The sequence below is a fragment of the Pelecanus crispus genome, chromosome 3 (assembly GCF_030463565.1).
Source record: "Pelecanus crispus isolate bPelCri1 chromosome 3, bPelCri1.pri, whole genome shotgun sequence".
NCBI classification, from domain to species: domain Eukaryota; kingdom Metazoa; phylum Chordata; class Aves; order Pelecaniformes; family Pelecanidae; genus Pelecanus; species Pelecanus crispus.
In genome coordinates, this window is record NC_134645.1 from 58,631,326 (window position 1) to 58,652,507 (window position 21,182).

Below are 21,182 nucleotides of genomic sequence, written 5' to 3' on the forward strand. Positions count from 1 at the left end.
AGAGAGGGCGAGGGGGGGCGGTGCTGGCAGCCGGCTGTGCCAAAGCCCTGTGCCAAGGCCTGGCTGCTAGAGCTGCCCGGGAAGCCACTTGCCCGGCCTGCCACGTGTTGGGGAGATTGGGGTTATTTTCCCATCTGAAGTCAGGGACAGACACCCCAAAAAAAAAAAAAAATCAGTCACTGTGGAAGCGGGGAGGGTAGAGTGGGTCAGAGAAGTCAAAGCATCGAAGTTCGATGATTTCCAAATATGTCGCTTACGGCCTGAATGCTTTACATTTCTGTTTTCTGTTTAATATTAGCTGTAAAAGAAAGCATTGCTTGAGCTGGAAAATTAAGCTCTGTTTCTCATGTGCCAAATGGAAACTTTTGATAATTTCAAGGCCTTTTTTTTAAAAATTGCTTCAAAAACAGGAAGCAAAACAAAAGTAACCCTTTTTCAAAACGGTTTCATTTTCAAGGAATCAGCATTATTTGACAAGAAAGTTTCCTGAGCGGCACCACTAGTGTAGTCACCGACTTTTTTAGGTCTTTTTGCATAAACTTGTTAGCCATCCTTTTCCTTTACAGAAGATTTTCCATGCCACATGCTACTCAATATGATAGGAAATAGGCTGCTGGAGAGAGCCTGACTTTGGTTTTAGCCAACCCATTATCTGGCGGCTCTTGTTGTTAAGCGCGAGCAGTTCTCACCTCTCTCGGCCGAGCCCCAGCGCTAGGAAGGGTCTGTCGCTGCCTGCGGAGGACCCCGGCTCAAAGGGTGCCGGCAGTCCTGAAGCAGTGGGGAAAGCCAGCTGGCACTGGATTACGATGGGACTTTATTTATTTTGAAGCATGGTGGGGACCCCCTGTACCACCCACTTGGTACCTTGCACTGAGGCTATTTTGGCACTTGCTTTCGCGGTGAAAGTCGTGAATGCAAATGTCAGACATGGTAAAAGCTTTTGTTGTCGTTGTTCAGTCTTGGTAACCCTCAGGGGGACAGTTCTTTATCGGATCCCGGTAGTGCAAAAGTAAGACTAGTTGTTTATTCTTTGATGAAATCCTGGGCAGGAGGACCAGGTATGGAGCCGTTCTCTAGGTCTTACAGAGCTCACAGTTTTACAAATGGTAGTCTTGCAAACCAAGGGTGTACAAAAAGTAATGAAGGAAAGCAATGACTTAGAGTAATTGCATTTAAAATAAACATAGCTGGAGTGCAGAGTATGCATGATGGTTACTTGCCAGGATGCGCTTAATGGCCTAAGAAGTCTTGACTGAACTTCTTGATTACGGTCAATAATCCATTTGTCATCTTATCTAAATATGTCTGTCTTGTTTGACATGTCACTAAGTTGTCCCAGCCATAATCTCTGAGTTAATGCTCATCTTGCTTCTTAATTTATCTTGATATAAACAAGTCTGATACTCCTTTACAGCCCTGTTTTTTCCCAAAGGAAGATTATTAATTACCTAGCCAGCCTGTACCCATAATAAAACACATTCCTGCGGCTCTTGGATGGCAGAATGGCAATTCCTACTGCCATATGCGGTCTATTTGGTATTCCTTCTTGTTTTGGAGTAACACGAAGTTTGTGGGAAATCGGTAATTGACAGTGCCCTTGCAGAAAGTGGCTGAAGTTTGCTCTGGTGTGGTTCTGCTGGCCTTGTGAGGTGCGTGCCTGCGAGTTAGGCTTTCAGAGCTGCCCCAGCTCCTTCAGGCACTGTTTGTGCCTTTGAAAGTGTACCCGTGCAACAGCTAATTGGTATCCTGCCTCATGGCATCTACTGTTATTACCACTTCCTGATATTTAAGTGTATTAGAAAAGCAGAAAGCATTTTTATATTTGGCCTGTTTTTTATTCAGCCTCTGGATAAGCAGACAGCATTTTTGCTGGAGAAGAGGAGAGGGTGGCTTTTTTTTTTTTTTTTTTTGGCTTGCGTTTGTTGGGTATTTTTCTTTTTTTTTAAAAAAAAGTTTCATTAAGGAGAAAGAGAAAAAAGGATGAGCGCACTGTGGAAACCCAGATAGCTGTGCCGACAGGAAGTTGCACGAGGGTTTTTAGAGCGGACCATTAGGAATGCAGCAAATTGGCTGGGACCGCGGGTGAAAACAAAGTAAGGTATACGATCCATACTGCGCTCCAGCTGGAGCCCGCACCGCGCACAGGAATGTGCAGCAGCGTACGGTGCCAGGGCTGTCCTGGCCGAGCTGGAGAGTCCTGCCGGCCTCCTCTCCCCTTCCCTTCCCCCCGCCGCCTTCCACATTCTGAACTGATTAAAACAGAGGAAGTAGCACATTGAACGTTGGATCTGGCTTGAAAATCGAAGTCGTCTTCTTGTTCACAAGGAATGGATTGTTTCAGCTTGTTGTGTCACTGCTGCTGGAGAGAGGGGAATTTTTTTTTGTCTCTGTAATGGTTGATACTTGAGGGAAAACAGCTGGAACTGAGCATACTGGATCAGATGCAAAACGAAACGGGATGCTGGGGAATATGGACTGCACTGTATATCTGAAAAGGTCAGAGTTTTCCCTTGGTCAGTGCTGGAGGAATGCTGTGTCCATCTTAATTCCAGCCTCGAGAGCCTTCAGGAGGAGTGTAGGGAGCAGGGAGGAGGAAAGGAATATTTTGTAGCTGTGGTAGCTCGTGAGCGAGGCAGATGAGGTCTCCTCCTTCCTTTTCCTTCCCGTTCCTTTCTTGTGCTGCTGTTTTTGATTTTCTGGGAAGACTGGGGGGGAAAAAAAAAGAGAATTCGTCAATGACAGAGCTTCAGTTTGGAGAAGCTGTTTATAACCAGGTTTAAACAGCAAGTTCTGCGATGCCAGACAGACCAGTGACTGACCCAAACCACAGGAGCATAACTGGTATGGTAAGAAGAGCCCTGGGAAAGAGCCCTGCCTGAAACGTACTGAGAGAGGACGTGGAAGTAGTTATTACACAATGCATGGGAAGAAAGACAAGGGCAGGAATGTATTTCAATGCCTAGGATTTTACGTTGCACAGATTTAGAAATCAAAATGGTATGTCACGCTTTCAGGAAAAGAAAAAGAAAAAAAAAAGAGAAAAAGAAAACCCTCAGTAATTTAAATGTTTCTGTCTGACCTGGGCTGAAAATACAACACCAGTTACAGAGCTGCACTGACACACCGCAGCAGATGAGCTGGGTTAACCTGACTTGAAGGAGCAAGCCATGGAACTACTACTTTATTAATATTCCCTTTGTTTCTTTGCCAGTCAAGAGAACAATCCGATGATGAAACAGAGGAGTCGGTGAAGTTTAAGAGGTTGCACAAGCTGGTGAATTCTACTCGCAGAGTCAGGAAGAAACTCATAAGAGTGGAAGAAATGAAAAAACCCAGCACAGAAGGTAAAAAGCCAAGTGCATATGGTTAAAACTGTGTGTGTGAATACATATTTCTGTTGAGAGGGGACAGAAGGTGGAGGGCTGGGGGAGGGAGGGGTGGAGTGTTCTTAAGGGACGGTAGGAAAGACTGCCTTGTCTATGGTGCATGCCTTGCCCAAGTAATTGCATTTTGAGACTGTGGAAGGAGGATAGTGGCAGCCTGGGATGTGGTTACTGTTGATCTGGTATTCCCAGAGCAGCGCTGGAGAGCCCCTCGTTAAGAGATTAGAACTTGGTTTATGTTTTATGCCCCATGCTGGGGAGGGAATAAGACTAGGAGCAATCCCAGCCAGCTGCCCCACAGGCTCAGCAAGGAGGTAAGCAGAGCCACCAGCACATTGCTCCCTCCTCTGAGGCCTGGGACAGCACGCAGGTGAAGCTCTTGCTAGTTTTGGGAGGGTAGCAGCTGGTTGGTGGTGCAGTTGCGCCACTTGGCATCATCCCGTGGCAAAAGTACAGAAACTCTATCAGACATTCTTGTGGTATAGCGACTGCCTTGTGTAATATTAACTCCTAATTCTGGGGGAGCCTGCTTGCAGTTTGGCTCCTGAATGAGCCCTGCTGCTAAGGGAGAGGGGGAGAGAAGGGAGGAGGAGGAGGGTGGGGAAATGGGAAGCAGAATTCAGCCCCTGGGAACACCATGCCGCAGAATTAACTCCGGATGACCTGTATCCGTGTGTGAGCACTTGGATTAATGGAGCCTGAGCCTCAGGAGCCTCTCTGCACAGCCCTGCTTGAGTTCTCACTGGAATTGTGGGCACCCCTCTGTGTTAGTGGTCTTCCTGGGATCATATGCCAGTTCCCCTCAGCTTTGCAATAGAGCTGAGCTGCATTATGATTCCTTCCTAGTGCATTTAAGGAGAATGTGTGCATCTTTGGGGGTATGTGGCAGGAAGCTGTTGGCGGATTCATGATCTAGCCTGCCTCTCTCCTGCGTGGTGATGGTGTTACTGGCTGGCATGAAGGGCACAGCCAGCCTAGAGCTCTGGACTGGGCAGCTGTCTTGGTCTGAAAAGGTTTTGTCACCTCGTAGGGCGAGCATAAAGCTGGGTTACCTTGGAAGCAAAAATACAGTTGATGAGGCGGGGCAAACAAAACAGGGCTATTTCTCCCCTGCTCTGGGGAAAGAAGGACCCCAGAGAAGCCTGTCCTACCCCCTCCCTCCCTGAGGGCCTGGGAAAAGCTGCAGGGAGCGATCAGCCGGGGGCTCCAGGGGTGGGAGCAGCTGCAGGAGCAGGCAGCCCAGGGGCTGCTGGGCATGCAGACGCCTTCCTGCAGTTTGACCAGACTTTCTCTTCAGCATGTTGACTGTCTGTTTTGCTCTCTGTTCTCTCTCTCACAGTGCTTCACCTCCTTATTTCCTTTTCTTCTTCTGTCTTTCACTTAAGTGTCCCAGTTCTTTTCAGGTTTTTTCCCCACAGTTTTCCAACCCGACCCCTGTGAAAAATCACTGAGTTAACAATTGTCTCAAAAAAAAAAAAAAAAATTGCTCCGCTTCCTTCTTTCTCCATATCCTGCCTGTCTTCTCTGTTTTAACTCCAAGCTTTTCTGAATACGTTATCTATAACTCTGAGTTTGTACTTTATCTAGCACTCTGGAGTTCCTCTGTAGATTGGTTCTTGGGAAACTGTAGCAAAAACAATCATTGCTAAATAACAACATGGATTTCTTCTACATAACTTCTGCATAAGTAGAAGGTCCCTTAAGTAGCCAGGTCTGTATTAGGAGTAGATATCTATGACTTTTCTTCTGGTAATTTCTCCCTACACGCAAGTTTTCATGTGGCAAATTAAAAGTGCTTCATAAATGCTGTCCATCCCCATATCTCACAGTGTAGGTCTGTATTCCCATTTGGATATGTCAGAGGGCTCTGCAAGATGACAAAAATACCTTGGTCAGATTTGGGGATTGCTGTCTGGCCTTCCAAGTTACCTGTGGTTGACTGGATTGGTTCTTGAGCTGTTTGCTGCTCTTATTTGAATCTGTGTTAAGAATGTGAAGTAATGTGAAATCCTAGATGGCTAGGTTTTGGGGAGTTGGCTATAAAATTTGATTGAGTAACATCAGTAAAATTTCAGTAAATTCATCAGTGTTCAACAGCTAACGAAGTGTGAGAGTAGGCTTGCTTTGAAAACTGACGTGCAGTTCCCCAGAAAAAAGATTCCTCATAATCATCCTCAAAAAATTTCTTCACAAAGAACAAGTTTGCCAAATCTGCCTTATATGTTCCTGTAGTTTTTAAAGAAAAGTACACTAGTCCCAGATCCTTCTCCCACGTTTCTACTACTAACTCTGTTATCACACTACATATACATCTGGATGATCTGATACTCACTAGAGTGTGCCAAAGTCTGAATCCATCTGTATTTTGTGTTAGTCTGCTGCTAGTGAGCTACAGAAGTGAAGCTTCCTAATTCCTGGGCACCATTCTTATATAGCATTTAAAAACAAATCACATCTACATCTGTGTCATTATGGCTTTGTGTCATGGACTCACTCCAAATAACATCTGTTACAGTGTTGACACACAATGCATATTTTACAAGCTGTTTAAAAACATATTTACTCAGTGGACTAAATTTGTTTATCAGCACATATTCAGTCCCAGGAGAATCTCTATTTTCTGTTCAAATTGAGAAGTTAAGGGGAAAAAGAGCAAGTTGGACAGTCCAGTGAAAGCGGTGTCAAAATCAGACTCCAATCTGTAGACCTACCCCAGAAAAGTTCTAAAGAATGTAAGTTGTGTGTCAGACGTGATCCACTATCCCTTCACTGTCACAGCGAGTTTTATCTTGGTAAAATATCATCTTAGGTTTCAGCAAATATATGTCAAATACGTTTTGCAAACAGAGTGAACTGAAGGTGAGACAGGAAGCCTGTACAAGGCAACTAATCTTTCATCTTCCACTGTGTCCCCTGTTATGGAATGAGCAAATTTAGTAAATCATAGGTATTTTGGTAATGGTTCAAATTTAGCTCTACTGTAAGACTGTGGAAGCAATCAAAGATGAAGGCAAAGTTAGGTCAGGCAAGAAATTTATTTTGGCAAATAAATACAGTCATATTTCTGTGTGTGTTTCTGATACATACCCATGAATGCTGTGAAATTTGTCAGGAAGGACTGAGGAAGATGTGTACTCTTGTTTGACTCTTCCCTTGTTAGTGCACTAATACCTGAGCCTATACTTTGCTCAGAAGAAAACACCAGAGAAAAGTTTCTTAAATGTGAAAAGGAATTGCAGTTTCGGGTCCTTTATTCCCTTCTCTCTGCTCCAAAAAGGAGACCTGGCTGTTTGCCCATCTCCAGTACTTGTGTTGCGAAAAGTTGTCTTCCCTTCCTGTGAAATACGCATTTGGTGAAAACCGAGAGTTTCTGTCATTACCTGCACACTGTTGAAATTGGTACACCTGTAATTTGACCTACTTCTTTTTTTCTTTAAGTAAATTCTGTGTGATTAAAATTGGTGCCTCTTCCCCCATCGAAAACCCAAAACTTTTAATTTCATCCTGGAGCTCAGCTCCGTAACTTTCTGGGAAAAATACTGCTTTCTGCAGCAGCAGCACTGGGTATTGGAAAACTGGACCTGAGAGATACTTGTTTGGTTTTTAATACCTGGGTATACTTCTGGCCTGTTGTGATCTCCCTAGAGCTAGGCATCATATGCAACTGTCAAAGAAAAACATGAGAAACAGATCCCAGTTCCAGCTTTTTAGGGGTTCTTAGTGAGACCATCTGTGGTCTTACTTAGCTGCAGATGAAAGAGAGAAACTTAAAATAACGATGAGTTTGTTTACAGGTTGCTGTTGTCTGTCTACTGTTAACTCATTGCAGAAATCTCACTTCACAAATGGAAGGAACTGCTTCAGATTTATCCACTCACAGATACCTTCTGGGCTGCTTGTAACAGGAAGAGTTTTCTTCCATCTTAAGTGGGCGATATCTTAAATAAATACAGTAAGGCTCTACAGCAAAACATCTTAGAGAATTATGGATGATGACATGTGTTGTGCTGCTTTTGTCCCCTGTAGGTGTGGAAGAGCACTCACTTGACAACTCTCCTATACTGGATGACAGATCGGCACTTTACTCTGGAGTTCACAAGAAGCAATTCTATTTTGACGGCTCCTGCGAAAAGCAGCCAGAGGACGACTCGGACTCACTTACTACTTCTCCCTCATCCAGCAGTCTTGATACGTGGGGAGCTAACCGGAAGCTGGTGAAGACCTTCAGCAAAACTGATAGCCGTGGCCTTATCAAGCCTCCCAAGAAACTCGGGACATTTTTCTCTTACCCGGAAGAGGAGAAGACCCAGAAAGTTTGCCGCTCCTTGACAGATGGGGAAATGAAGAAGAGCCTCGGCTCGCTGAGCCATGGGGTAAGTACAGAAAGCATTTGCTTTTATGACAGCAACAGGCACAAGCACCATCTTCTGGTGTCCCTGGAGGAGATTCAGAGTGTAAGGAAGCAGATCCGATTGAAGAAAACGGATACTAACTATTCCTGTTCCAGAGCTTTTCTTTGCCAGCGCCCTGCTAGGAAAGGAGCATCTCCCGCAACTTGCGACCTACAATTACTGCGGCACAAAACGAAAGGGGGTGGAGGTTGTGGCTTCCCAAACAGAAGGCTACGAGGGCGCACTTCTGTCAGCGAGTTCAATATTACCTATGTGGTGGAGAGAAGCCTGTACAGTCACCTCAACCTCTCACAGCTGGTGCGTCCCGTTACTGACAGGACCCTGAGCAAGGCCGACAAGCAGGACCTGAGGAGATGCCTGCTGGAGGAGGATGAGGAGGCCAAGAGGAAGTGGGCTGCCACAGTGGATCGCTGTACTAAAAGGGTTCTCTTGAGAATCCACCAAAAGTCTGTGAGTCAAAGAGTTGCCATGAAGGTGGTCTTCCAGTTTCTGTGAGGTTGCAGTCGACACTTTCTGCTTTATATTTTTAACTAAAATTCAGTGCTTCCACTTTCCTTGCCATTAGAAACTCTTAAGCGCTGTACGTCAGCTGTAAGGGAAGAGTTTACTATAAACCCGTCACAGAAGAGTTTTGCTGAGTCTGCAGTTTCTATGTGTACAGAATAACTCAATGAGAGAGCACGAATATGGTAAAATGCTGCTTTTTAAATCCACCTAGTGCAGAAATTGAGATCACTGGTGAAGAGAGGAGCTTTGAGATGCTATAAACATGTTCTTTGTGATGCTCTTGGGAGTTGGTATTCTCTTAAAGGGATACCAAGAGATGAACAAAATTTTCAGAGGATTAGAGCATCCTTAGTCAACTGTGCTCTATTTCTCTCCTGCTGTCATTGCCTCATATTGGCCCTCCCCTTCTCAGTTTGCATCTCATCAATTCACCCACCCAGCTCTGTATTCTCTGCTACACACACAGCTGCAGAAAGGCAGGGAGTTTTGTATTACGTAGACACTGCCCTCCTGCTTGCTGCTCCACCACCACCAGAAGTGCCCCTTCTGCTCTGTCCCTGTCCACTGCTCCTTCTTTTTAGCATGGGGTGAAGGTGGCACCTTCCCTCAGAGCATTGTGGAAGGGGAACAAGGGCTGGCCAAAAAAGGAGATTGTGCTGTACAATGGGCAATTAAGTGATTTGAACACTCCAGAGAGATCCAAAGCTGTTTCCTGGTTATATGACCCAGTTCTGACAGTTCCCTTAACCATGATGCTGAGTTTCCTAGGAACTTGTCTTTGGGGCCAGCCAGATCTCCAAGGCTGAGCCAGCTAGTCTGTTGTCTAGTTGACAATGTAGCTACATTCCCTGCTTCAGTGGGTGGAAACAGCAGTGCACCCTTAACGTTAAGCAAGATATTCCAGTGAACAGTACAGTAGAAACAGCTTTTCGTCTTGAACTACAGATTTTATTTTGAGAGGTCTCTGCTTCATTTCTTCAGGTGTAAGGTGTTCTCAATGTAAGAGTCACAGCCTTGGTCTCCTTGAATAACCTGTGGGAGGTGACCAAGCGTTCATGGTTTACTTTTTGCTCTTTGGCCACAAAATAGATAGGTTTTTTCTACCCAATACGATAAATGTTTTCTCTTGGCATCTTCACTATTTCTTCTGCATTGGCTGCTTGCCCTGTCACTCACAGGGTACAGTTTATTTTCACAGACATTGTACTCAAAAGACACTGCTTTCCCATAAGGATATTACAATGATAAGAGAAACCTTACTTGTCCTTCTGTGGGTTGAACAATAGGCGTATCTCAGGCATACTTGTATGTGCTAGAAATACCCCATAATTAAAAATATCCTCTAAAACTGTCTTTGTAAATACCGATGACAGAAACAAACTTTTCAGTTCATCTAATAAGTAGTCTCACTATAGTAATTTCATTATGAAAACCATCTGAACTGACTTTTGCTAGTTCAGAGATACAAACGGGGAAGAAATGGATAGCGTTTTGTTGTTGTTGTCGAGGAACTCTGCAGTCAACTGCTCCTCCAGCCTTGTTCGAATGGGATAAATGGTGGAGACATGCTGCTCTTACTAGCTTTTTCAACACACTTCTTCCTGAAGTGGCAAAAAGCTGGCAAACTTCAACTAATGCTAATCCTCCTTCCTAGAAACACTTAATGTTTGTTTGCTGCAACCTCAGGGAAATTGCAATGCCTACGTATTCAGTGGAATTGGTCACTCTGTCTTGCCTTGCCATTCATTTCTGTCATTTATATTTGTTTCAGTGACCTGGACATGCATGAAATTTTCAAATTGCATCAGTTTTTCTTTTCTCCCAAAATGATAATACGTTTGATTGCATGGCCATTCCATTGAATATCCCTCTCCTCATACACAGACCTTTTGTTTGGTACAGTATTGCCAGGGTTGCTACTGGAATCTGAAGGTGGAAGTTAAATGTTAAATGTATGGGGAGGTCCATAATGAAACAATAAGCATCCTTAATATGGTACATTTATTCAGAAGCTTTTAACCAACAGACATTTTGCTCTCTGAGAAGACTGCTTTAGGAGGAGCGCTGGCTGGTTTGACATACAAGTTTGCTCAGAGCAGTTCCAGATGTCCTCTATTCATTGCTGGGATTGTCATACACTGTAGGGTTAGTTAGAATGGACTCTTCATAAGACGACATTACTCATAGCTAAACGTGCTGTGCTTTAAAAATTGATCTTATTGCTTGTGGTTGGTCTCAAATGCTTTCCAAAAACAATTTTTAAAAGCTGTGCCATAGTCACATTGTCTTCTGGGAAAAAAAAAAAAACACTTAAAAAAATTTTTACATCGCAGCACTCTCTTTAATGTGTGTGGGGCCTCAACAAAGCTGGCCTTGAGTTCTAGCGGAGTTGTGGTGGGTACAAAAACTGTCATCCAAGCACTGTAGGTACGCAGCACCCAACATAAAAGCTAGAAAAGACAAGTTTTTAAAAGCTACTGATATGTACGCTGATTAGCAGTGAACAGGGCAGGAAGAACGTTTGCTTTAATAGAACTAATTGATGTAATTGTTTAAGCGGCGCAGTTTGTAGAGCTTGCTTCTTCCTAATAGAGTGTCAAAGCAGGCTGGTAGTTCTCAGGTGGTGGGTCTTTACTGACTCCCAAGTACACACTCACGGTACTGATTGGGCAATCCTTTGTAGGTCTCATCTGATGCTTAGCTGAGTCTTAAGGTGTCTTCGAAGTTAATCTGTTGGGTAGTTCAGGCCCCAAGAACTTACAGTTCGCAAGTGGTTGATCTGCCTCCTGTTTGTCTTAACTCAAACTCTTATACTTAAAATAGACATCTGCCTGTCTCACAACCCACACTCAGAGCCCAGAGTTGAAATTGTGCAAGTAAATTGTAACTGCCATACCATCATTTCCCTGGATTGCCCTGTGAGACTCTGGCAGGGCCAGGTACTTGAGTACTGTGCAGCTGGTTGTTCAGTGGCCAAATAAAAAGCTAGCGGTTTTACCTTTTGGATTGCAAAGTGAAAGCTGGATTCTCTCTGAGCCCCCTAAGCATCTGGTCTTTTTTCAAGCAGTACCAAAGCTTTTGCAGGGATTCATCTGCCACAGTTAAGCAATGGTTGGCTGTGGAAATGCAACTGTACTGACTCTGGTTGCCCTCTGCTATTGGAAAGGAAGCAGTGTCATAGTGCTGATTTTCTCTTTTTTTATTCAGGATGATTATGATAAGCTGCATCTGTGCATTCAGCCAAAACTGAGTCACTCCAGTAGGTGATTGTGGCACTGTAAACATAGCGTACTTTCTCCCAGAAATACAAGAGCTGCCATGTATCACCACAGGTTTGGTGGTAAATACCTAATCTGGAATCAGGGCTTGCTGAGTCTCTGGGGACACAGTGCTTATGGATAGCTGGGCTGTTTTTTCCCTCCTCTTACCAAGGGCTTGCCCTACAAGGCCTCTAGCATTTCCCTGTATTTCAGTGGAAATGGAGTCTATGCAGCTATTCCCAGAAGGTAGGTTATTCAGTGTTTTAAAAGGTTGGTGGTTCTCTGCTGCAGTGCTACTGTGAACTTACTTATGAAGGCAGATGGGAGTGCTGAAGTGGAGTTGCCAGCACCCTGGAAAACTTGATGCATAAGATCAACAGTTTCCTCAGACCAAAAAGTCTTTTTTTCTTTTTGAAAAGAAGAGTAGGTGATAGATGACTCAACAGCAGCAGCCCTTAGGCCAAGGAGTTGTCTCTGGAAAAGACAAATGACTCAAATTGCTTTATAACAGATTTCTTGATTTATAATCTCCCATCCGTTTGTTTGTTTGTTTGTTTCCATTTTTGCAGACATTTGTGTTTTCACTGGTGTTCTCCAAATCACATATGTTTTGAGTGAGCTAATCATTGTGATAAAATTGTATCCATCCTCGTTTTTTTTTTTTTTTCAGAGAACCTGTAGCTTTGGGGGATTTGACTTGACAAATCGTTCTCTTCATATTGGAAACAGTTCTGACCAAATGGTGAGTTTAAGACAAGAAGGCGCAGACTTGAAATAGCATAAAATGAAATTTGCAATAGAGTTATAATTGACTGAAGTGTATTTTAGGTCTGTAATAATAGCTTAGGTATCCAAGAAAGCAGAGTATCTTTGTTAACCTCAAACTTCCTTAGCTTTGAGAATAACATACCCACCCATATCCATATGTGTACAAGTATTTATATACCGTATGTGTAAAGAGGCAGGAACAAGTGATCAAAGCGCAGATCTGGGGGCACATCTGTGGGCTATTCTTATGTCTGACTTCCTCAGAGCATCACCCCAAGCAAAACATATGATTACTATACTTTCTTGGTAAAAATATTTACTATTTGGAATGATGAGGCAAACTTTCATTTGGTGGAGATCTGCAAGTTATTTGGGTGGAAGTCATTATGTAAGAGATTTATTGTTTTCTAATTGTATCTAAGAGCTCTGGAGTAGACCAGGATCCCATTGTGCTGGGTGCTGCACAATTGATCTCAGAGCTCTTTGTGTTTAAAAAAAACCCAAAAACAACAACAACAACAAAAAAAAACAAACAAAAAAACATCTCCCCTGAGAATTAATTCCATTTTATGTTATTCATGTTGATTCCAGTGTTACTGTTGGTCAGCCTGCGGCCAAAAATAACAGAACAGAAATGAGCCACAACATCATATCAAATGAAATTGCCGACATATTTTTTCCTTTTGCCCATATATGTTTTTCTTTTCTGTTTCAACATTGGCTCTGATAACTTCTCTGTTCACTTAAATCAAGTCTAAATTATGAAACATTTTATATGCCAGCATTGTATTATTTTTTTATGTCAGCTGGGTTTTTGGGGTTGTTTTTGGTTTTCTGATTTTTTTTTTTTAAACATCATAAATTACCCCTAAATTGGCCAAAACTGTGGGTGGGTGTTTTTTTTAGCAATTTTCAACTCAGTAAAAAAGCTGACTTCCAAACTTACAGTGTCTGTCTTTAAACATAGATACTTTGGCATATTTTGTTCAGAGTGGTTTTGGTATAGGAAAGTGTGAAATCTAGATGTTACATTTTTTCCTGCTAGGATCAGTAGTGGGAGAGTGCACCAGAAGAATTTACGCAGATCAAGGCTTTTTTCTTTAAAACCTTTAAGTCCATTAAGTGGAAGTGTTTTTTTTCAGAAAGATAAGGCAAAGAGCTGTCCTTAATTTCTGCTAAAAGACCAAAAGTTACCAAAGAAGTTGTAATCACAAACAACTTGTAAAGGAAAAAAATACAGAATTGTCAGAAATGAAATATCAGCTGAATTTCAGAGAAACATTTTGGGAGAACAGTAGTAAAGTAGCAAACATACGTAAATTTAGAAAAAAAGATAAATCTTTTGTGTGGAATATAGCGTACACTTATTTTAGGGTTTGTCATCTTCTGTACCTAAATTGTCCTCAGAAGGATTATTAAACCATGTTGGAGACCATATTCAGTAGTCAATCTATTTGGCCAAACAGATTTTGCTCCTTCTTGTGTTGTGATTTTTGGTGCACCCTTACCAATGGAGGGTGCTGGTAGTAGCTCTAATAGAGCTGCCTTGCTGTGGTTCCTGACACGCTGTAGAACGAAAGACCATGTCTCACATACTGCCTGGACAATCTGAATAAGGGCTGAGTCATACAAGGAAGTTTGGCAAAATGTCAACTGATCCGTGTTGGTTCTTTGTGTGTGCTTGTGGTGTAAGTAAACGCTAGGTATCTTAAGCTGGTTTAGAAAAGGTTAAATGCATTCAAAGCAGCTGGTCTTTGTCATCCACTATATATGGACCAGCTAATTTAGTTTGGAAGTACCCTGTTGTGTGTCTTAAGAATAGCTGTGCAAGTGTAACTTTCTACCATGGTCGATGGATTTAGTAGCTTTTTGTGTGTTTTTTTTTTTATAAACAAGCCACAGTAAAACCACAGAGACGCTCATCAAGAGATGTTAACTGAATGCCTGTCTGAAAATAAAAAGTAAATTTAGGTAGCCAAATGTAGGTATCCATATATATACACACACAGAGGTATGTATTTGGCTAGGATCTCAGAGGTACCTTTACAACTGTTAAACTGTGTGTAGTATTGACCAACATGAGCCACAGCTACTATTGTATGTCCTGTCAGGGGGCTTAGGCTGAAGCTGTGGAGTTTTGTATCAGGTCAAATACTTACCTGAAACTCAAAGGGATAAAGGCATCCTAACAGACCCCAACACATCTACACACAGTACCTGCAGAAAAGGTTACAAATCAGACCTTAGGAGTAAGGTACGGTGGACTGCTACGGTGGTTTGCACAAGGTCTCCACAGTGAATGTAGGGTAGTAAACAGGACACCATGCTGCCGTCCTGCATCTGCCTGGATACCTCTGCGGTGACTGCCGACTGAGGAAGAAAATGGTTCTTGTATTTTGTAGGCTTAAACCCTGTTTTATTTTGCAGGGCAAAGAAGGAGACTTTGTTTATAAGGAGGTGATCAAATCACCCTCTGCCTCCCGTATATCTCTGGGCAAAAAGGTGAAGTCTGTAAAAGAAACCATGAAGAAAAGGATGTCTAAAAAATATAGCAGCTCTCTGTCTGAACAGGTATGTAAGGTCTGCAATGGAATCTACTTAATAGTGTAGAAGTGATAATCAATATTGATTCCAATGCTTGATGCTTCAAGGCATCTTTGAAGAAATTTCTAACAAGACTATGTGGTGTGGCTTATTCCTGTGTTCTTATAAAATCCCTCACTGTGAAATGGCTTCCTATAGATGCCAAACCACGAAAATGCATTTTCAGATTTTCATTCAAGTAGCTCATCAGCAGAAGCCTGTGGTTGATGGCGTTACACATCTCGCTCTATATTTCCACTTCTTTATCTATCATCATTATTTGTTAAGGGAACCGGTCTGTGACACAGGGTCACAGTAATGTATTTAATCTGCAATTTACACCTTAGTTTAAATTCCCAGCATAACTTCACATACACAGTTCCTCTCTGCTATTAGAGATTCTTTTCTCCATCATAGTTTGCCCTCTGCAGCAGCCCATTAAAATGACATAGTCAGAAAGGGGCATTCCACAGAAGATTTTCCTATTATTCTTTCATTACAGATTTTTACAGCTTATTCTTAAAGGCAAACCTGAAGTACATTAGTTGTAAATTAGGCTTTGAATTTCAGTGGCGTAGGAACAATTGCTGTCTTTTTCCCTTTTGGTATACTTTGGGTCCTTGCTTTGGTGGAGTGTCAAAAATTCTTCAGCATTTGTTTAAAACCAGTCTTGCCACTTGAAATGTGCAAGTAACAGCTTTGAAAGGCGCCGGGAAAGCGGAGCTCTCGCTGGCTGACATCGCCCCCGCGTGGCATCCTGCCGGCCGCTGGGTCGCCGGGGACGCTCGCAGCCGTGGAGGGATGGACGTGGAAAGGGAGTCATGCCCCACCAGACTGGCCTTTTGGTATTAGTGTAAAGCACTAGCGCCTATAAAAGGAGCAATTTGTAAGATTCAAAATAACAGCCCTGAACTGCAAAATCTGGAGGCAGCACAGAGAGGCAGAAAAGTGACCAGTTTTATGTGATTGCTTTGTGACGTTAGAATCCCTTTCCTGTAGGACTATTAGCCATACCTATTTATAACCAGGGGCAGTGCTACCATTATGGCTATTTAATCGAAATTTACAATTAAAACTTTTTAAGGTCTAACATGACATGATATTGATAAGAAGATGCTTTGGTGTCTGACTGGCCTTACAGTGCCCCTCTACAAAGTCTGCCTAAGAAAGGGATACTTTGAGAAATCGGTTTACAGTGAGTTAGCAATACTTCAGCTCTCTAGCTCTCTCCAAGATTGACTTGACCTCTGAAGTCATATGCTGGGATGACTTTTTTTGTTTTCTGATGATTCTGCAGCATGCAAATAATAGCTTTCATCTAAAAGTTTTATGACCACACATCTCCACAAAAACTCTTCTTGTATGCAAGCTACAGTTCTTTTGTTTTCAAACTTTTTGGCACAGTCGTTCTAGAATATTTGTACCTTTCTGGCATCATGACTCAAACTATGTGCCAGTATCTCTTTCTGCGTTCAAAGAAACAAGCAAAAGCTATTCTGGCCACAAGTACCTGCTGCTTTGCTTTAACTGTGCTTCACAGAGGCTGACAGAATTTCAATGTAGGAAAGACCCTTTTTGATTTCCTGTAATGTTTGACTGAATGAAAAGAGAAATTGCCTCACCTATTGCACATGTAGCAAATTTTTTTTATATTTATGCATTTACGATTATGAGTATTTATAGTATGCACAGGCTGCATTTTCTGGTTAATTCTTTTTTTCTTCAAAGTAAATGAGTAAAGATACCAACAATTCACTGAAAAAAAAAAAAAGTATGTTGCTGTGTGTCTCACTTGCATTGTCTGATTTGTTTGTATTCATCTTTGTACAAAATCCCGATTCAGAAAGCTGAATTTGGCATTAGCTGTTTTGCAAGTACTGCTGGCGAAAATATCATGTGTCATTAAAAGCTTTCAATTGGGAGTTTTGTGTAATGTTTCTTCCTACTTACAATGCTAGCTTTTTCAGACTGGACTGTTTGCTCCTGTGCCCACTATCACGCCTAATAAAGGGGGGTTTCTGCCACAGCTGAGTACCATGAAATAAGTAGATAAACATAGAAGGTTTCGTCCTGTCTGGTAAAGAGCAGGAAAACGGAATCTCTTTCCTTGGAGATGAACAAGCGGCTCCTGTCAGTGCCTGTGTTCATTTACCAAACTGAAATGGTTCAATCCCTTTCAGGAGTCCAGCCCTGGGGTCATGCCGGGTTCTCCACAGTCACCGCCGCCAGACACTGACTCCCTGGACAAACCCAAGCTGAAAGCCGGTGGCTCAGTAGAGAGCCTGAGGAGTTCCTTAAGCGGTCAGAGCTCAATGAGTAAGTTCAGTTGTAATTGCATTGCTCCATTTCTGTGGCTTCAGGGGCCAGAGATCTCCACAGTAAGCAGAATCAGAGAAAGTCAAAGCAGAAGCAGTGGTTAAAAAGTAGAAATGCTGATGGGTTAGTCATTAAGGGTTTACAAAGAACCGTAAGTGCTTTGCTGCAGAGGTAATCTTTTTTGTTTTGTTTATACAGAGCCCTGAAAAAGTTAAATCCTGCTTTCTGGCTAGGTCCTGCTATTATAATATAAATGATTGGAGTGAGAATTACAATCCTTGGCCAGTAGTAAGCAGGCTTATCTTTACACTAGATTTCTCCTGGGCACTCCTGATGGGCTTCCCACCCCCGCTCCAGAGAGACCTTGAGATTCTGTCATTAACTAGTGAGAGGAGTATTATTTAAAGCCTCTCTTGTTAAGATTGTCTCTACACAAAACAGAGCCTAAGTGGGACACAGATGGTGTGAACTTGCTTCACTATGGATTGCTGACCAATAGAAACCAAGAACATATTGGGGGAAAAAAATGAAGAGAAAGCTCCATTTTTAAATAACTGAAAGGGTGTTCTGAAAATCATCTGCCTTTTTTGTTTGGTTGGTTTGGTTTTGGTTTGGCTTTTGTAATATCAATACAAAGTGTTGCCATAAAACCAAATTTCTGGACATGAGGGGGATTCTGGAACCCTCATGCAGGATGCAGAGCTTATTTTTCCTCACACCACTATGCTTTTTTGTGAGCAAAACTTCCCAGAAAGATGACCATCTCCTGTGATGTACCATAGATGAGACACTAGTTATTCTCAGTTAAATTTTGAGGAGCTGAATTTGGGAAAACAGGAGTGCAAAGGAGATTAACTAACTCTCCCATCACATGTGTATATAAGAAATAGCAGCATTTAAGGACCTTGTAACTTTGATTACCATGTTTTGTAGAAAGTAGAGCCATTTTCTGTCTTGCCGCTGTTTGTTTCTGAACCTTCTTCACAAAGAGATTCTTTTTTGTGGACTGATACTATGTGTCTCTCACAGGTGGTCAAACAGTGAGCACAACAGATTCCTCAACCAGTAACAGGGAGAGTGTGAAATCAGAAGATGGTGATGATGAAGAGCCTCCTTACAGAGGACCTTTTTGTGGAAGAGCCAGGGTTCACACTGATTTTACTCCAAGTCCTTATGATACAGACTCTCTGAAGCTCAAGGTACCAGCTACATCTGTTTTTATGGGGTCAAACATTTATTTTGGCAAAATTCTTAATTAAGAGCTCTTTGCAAGAACTATACAATTCTTATTGTATAACTCAAACCTTCTAATGAGTTTACATGTGGCTTTTGAAGCTCTTTAACCTTACCCTGATACACTTAAGATTTGCTTGAATTATAGCAAAATGTTATAGAACATAAGTAAGTATTAGTATTTCTCCACGTCCAGGGAAAGACGCTTGAATCTTTCGTTTCTGGAAAAATAAAAATGTGCCACAGATTCATTTCCATTTTGTGAGGATTTTGTTGGAAAGATTGGAAAAATACTTTGTCTGCCACAATGAATTAATCCATCAATGGAAAATTTTTCTAAAACCTTGGAAGAAATGTGGATGCACCTACACATAGTGTCTTTTAAAGGCATTTCAGTTAATGTAACTTGTTTTGAGCTAATATTTAATTACTTTGCTGACTGTGAGTTGTCACCCCCCTTTCATTTTTCTGGATATTGGCTTTTATTATTTTTAGTTGTGCTGCATTTGATTCAAGCTATCTGACTCCTTATATTCATTACATAAAATTTCAAGGGCAGCTAATTCCTGTGAAAGCAGAAGTATGTAAGGTAATCTCTTTAAGGGTACAAAACCAGTTGTGTGTCCATTTCTTTGTTATGGTCAGGAGCACATTAGGAAAAGCAGCAGTGTTGCGCTGTTCCTGCTGTGTACGCCTCCTTTCCTCAGGAGATCTGATGTGAGATTGTGCCCATATACACTGAGCATGTTCTTATTTGCACCAGTTTCAGATAGTTGCACAGCTTAGAGATGTCTGTACAAAACAGCACTGATGCACTACTGGGGTGTAAGCAGGTTTGTGAATCTGGACAGTTGGGGTCCATTCCAGGTTCTTTTGTTGATTTGCTCTGTGGTCTTAGGCGTGTCACTTAATTCCCTTTTCTTCCATTTGTAAAACAAGCGTAATCAGATATTTTTCAAGGGCTGTGGTTAACCTTTTGAAAACTAAAGAGCGTTGTCCATTCTGTGTACATGAAAAGCTAAGAGAAGGTGGGTGTGTTTGCTTGAATATCCATCAGAAAGCATGCCTAAATGGCTTTCTTGCTCCTTTGGTCTGCAGAAAGGTGACATCATTGATATAATCAGCAAACCCCCCATGGGCACTTGGATGGGCCTGTTGAACAACAAAGTTGGCACTTTCAAATTTATCTATGTGGACGTGTTAAATGAAGAGGAAGAGAAGCCAAAGAGGCCCACCAGGAGACGCCGGAAAAGCAGACCACCCCAGCCCAAGTCAGTTGAGGATCTCTTGGATCGCATCAACTTAAAGGTCCAAATTCTCTCTTTCTGTTGACCCTTCAGTTTTGCTTGTGGGAAGAGGGCCACACCTTTGGAGTTGTTAGTTTTGAAAGCTGCACACCAGATTCATAATCATAAGGATCGTGACACCACTTAGCAGAATCGGGTCTTAGCTGCAGAGTGAAAATAGCTGAGGCCAGGCAGAACTGCCTGTCAGGCTTGATGAAGTGCTGCAGGCTACAAGTTGTATGCACTTGGAGACTGTAAATTGTTGCATAGTATGACCACTAGCTAACACACTTCAAAAGCAAGCAAAAAGTGTAAAATAACAATAGTTACCCTGTCTTTAAAGAGGAAGTGTTTTCCCACATTTCTGTTCGAAGAGCTAGGGATAAACTGGTGTGGCTGTCATTCACCCTTTGTACTTGTCCCTTCATACAAAGCTGTGCCATATTGTGCGTCCGGGTAGCTTGCTACCCAGGCCATTTAATACAGTGTATTCTAAATACAAAAATATGTGCAGCATTCTAGTTCTGGCACAGCTACCTCCCTGAACTCTGAGCAATCTTTATACAAGCTATAATCCTATAATTTTGCTGTTATACAGTGGTTTGCATTTGCTAAACTACTGCTTTTTTGTTGGTTGTGAAAATCTCTTCTAGTATCTTTATTGACAAAGTAAGTTGAATAAATATGTTGTCTTACAGCTCTTCTTCTCTTCTTTTTTCTTTTTCTTTCCTTTTTTTTTTTTTTTTTTTTCTTTTATGCAGGAGCACATGCCCACTTTTCTGTTCAATGGTTATGAAGATCTGGATACCTTTAAGCTTTTAGAAGAAGAAGATTTGGATGAACTGAACATCCGAGATCCTGAGCACAGAGCTGTTCTCCTCACAGCAGTGGAACTTCTACAGGAGTATGATAGTACGTGGGATGTTTGAGATTTTCGGTTTTACTAGAGCTCTGCCAAGAACCTTGTGAAGCCCTTAAGGCAGAAAACTGGTTCCAGGATTTTGATTATTTTTTTTTTTTTTTTTTTTCTAATCTAGTTACTTCCAGGATAATCCTGTGTAACAACATGTAGATTTTTGAGGAGTGACTTAAGACTTGCATTTGTTCTGCCAGAATTCTTTTGTTCATGTAAGCCCTGCTACCCAACTTATTCAAGTGATGTCAAATGTACAACACATACCCTTTAGAATACTGATGGTCAGGAATAAATCCTGGGATAACCTACTCAAAATAAGAAGCTGAGGCATGGAGAACAGGAAAGAAGAAACTTCTAGACTAGAGGGAAGAGACTGAGGTTATCAAGAGTAAGAAAAAGATCAAAGCCCAGAGGGCTGTGGAGGAGGGTAGTGTGAATTAAACTTTCTCTTATTTTACCTGCACATGCATATGATTCATGGACTGTGAATTGCAGGATTGTACAGGTACCTTCAGGTT

General features: G+C 42.1%; 1 protein-coding gene across 1 annotated transcript in view; it reads left to right on the forward strand.

Annotated features, from left to right (window-relative positions):
* Positions 1-21,182, forward strand: part of SASH1 (SAM and SH3 domain containing 1) — a 580,485-nt gene that overhangs the window by 547,743 nt on the left and 11,560 nt on the right. The window contains exons 9-16 of the mRNA XM_075707699.1: positions 3,212-3,344; positions 7,410-8,245; positions 12,233-12,304; positions 14,758-14,901; positions 17,094-17,229; positions 18,259-18,428; positions 19,561-19,770; positions 20,510-20,660. Of these exons, the coding sequence (XP_075563814.1) occupies positions 3,212-3,344; positions 7,410-8,245; positions 12,233-12,304; positions 14,758-14,901; positions 17,094-17,229; positions 18,259-18,428; positions 19,561-19,770; positions 20,510-20,660 (1,852 nt within the window). The remainder of the gene's footprint in view (positions 1-3,211; positions 3,345-7,409; positions 8,246-12,232; positions 12,305-14,757; positions 14,902-17,093; positions 17,230-18,258; positions 18,429-19,560; positions 19,771-20,509; positions 20,661-21,182) is intronic.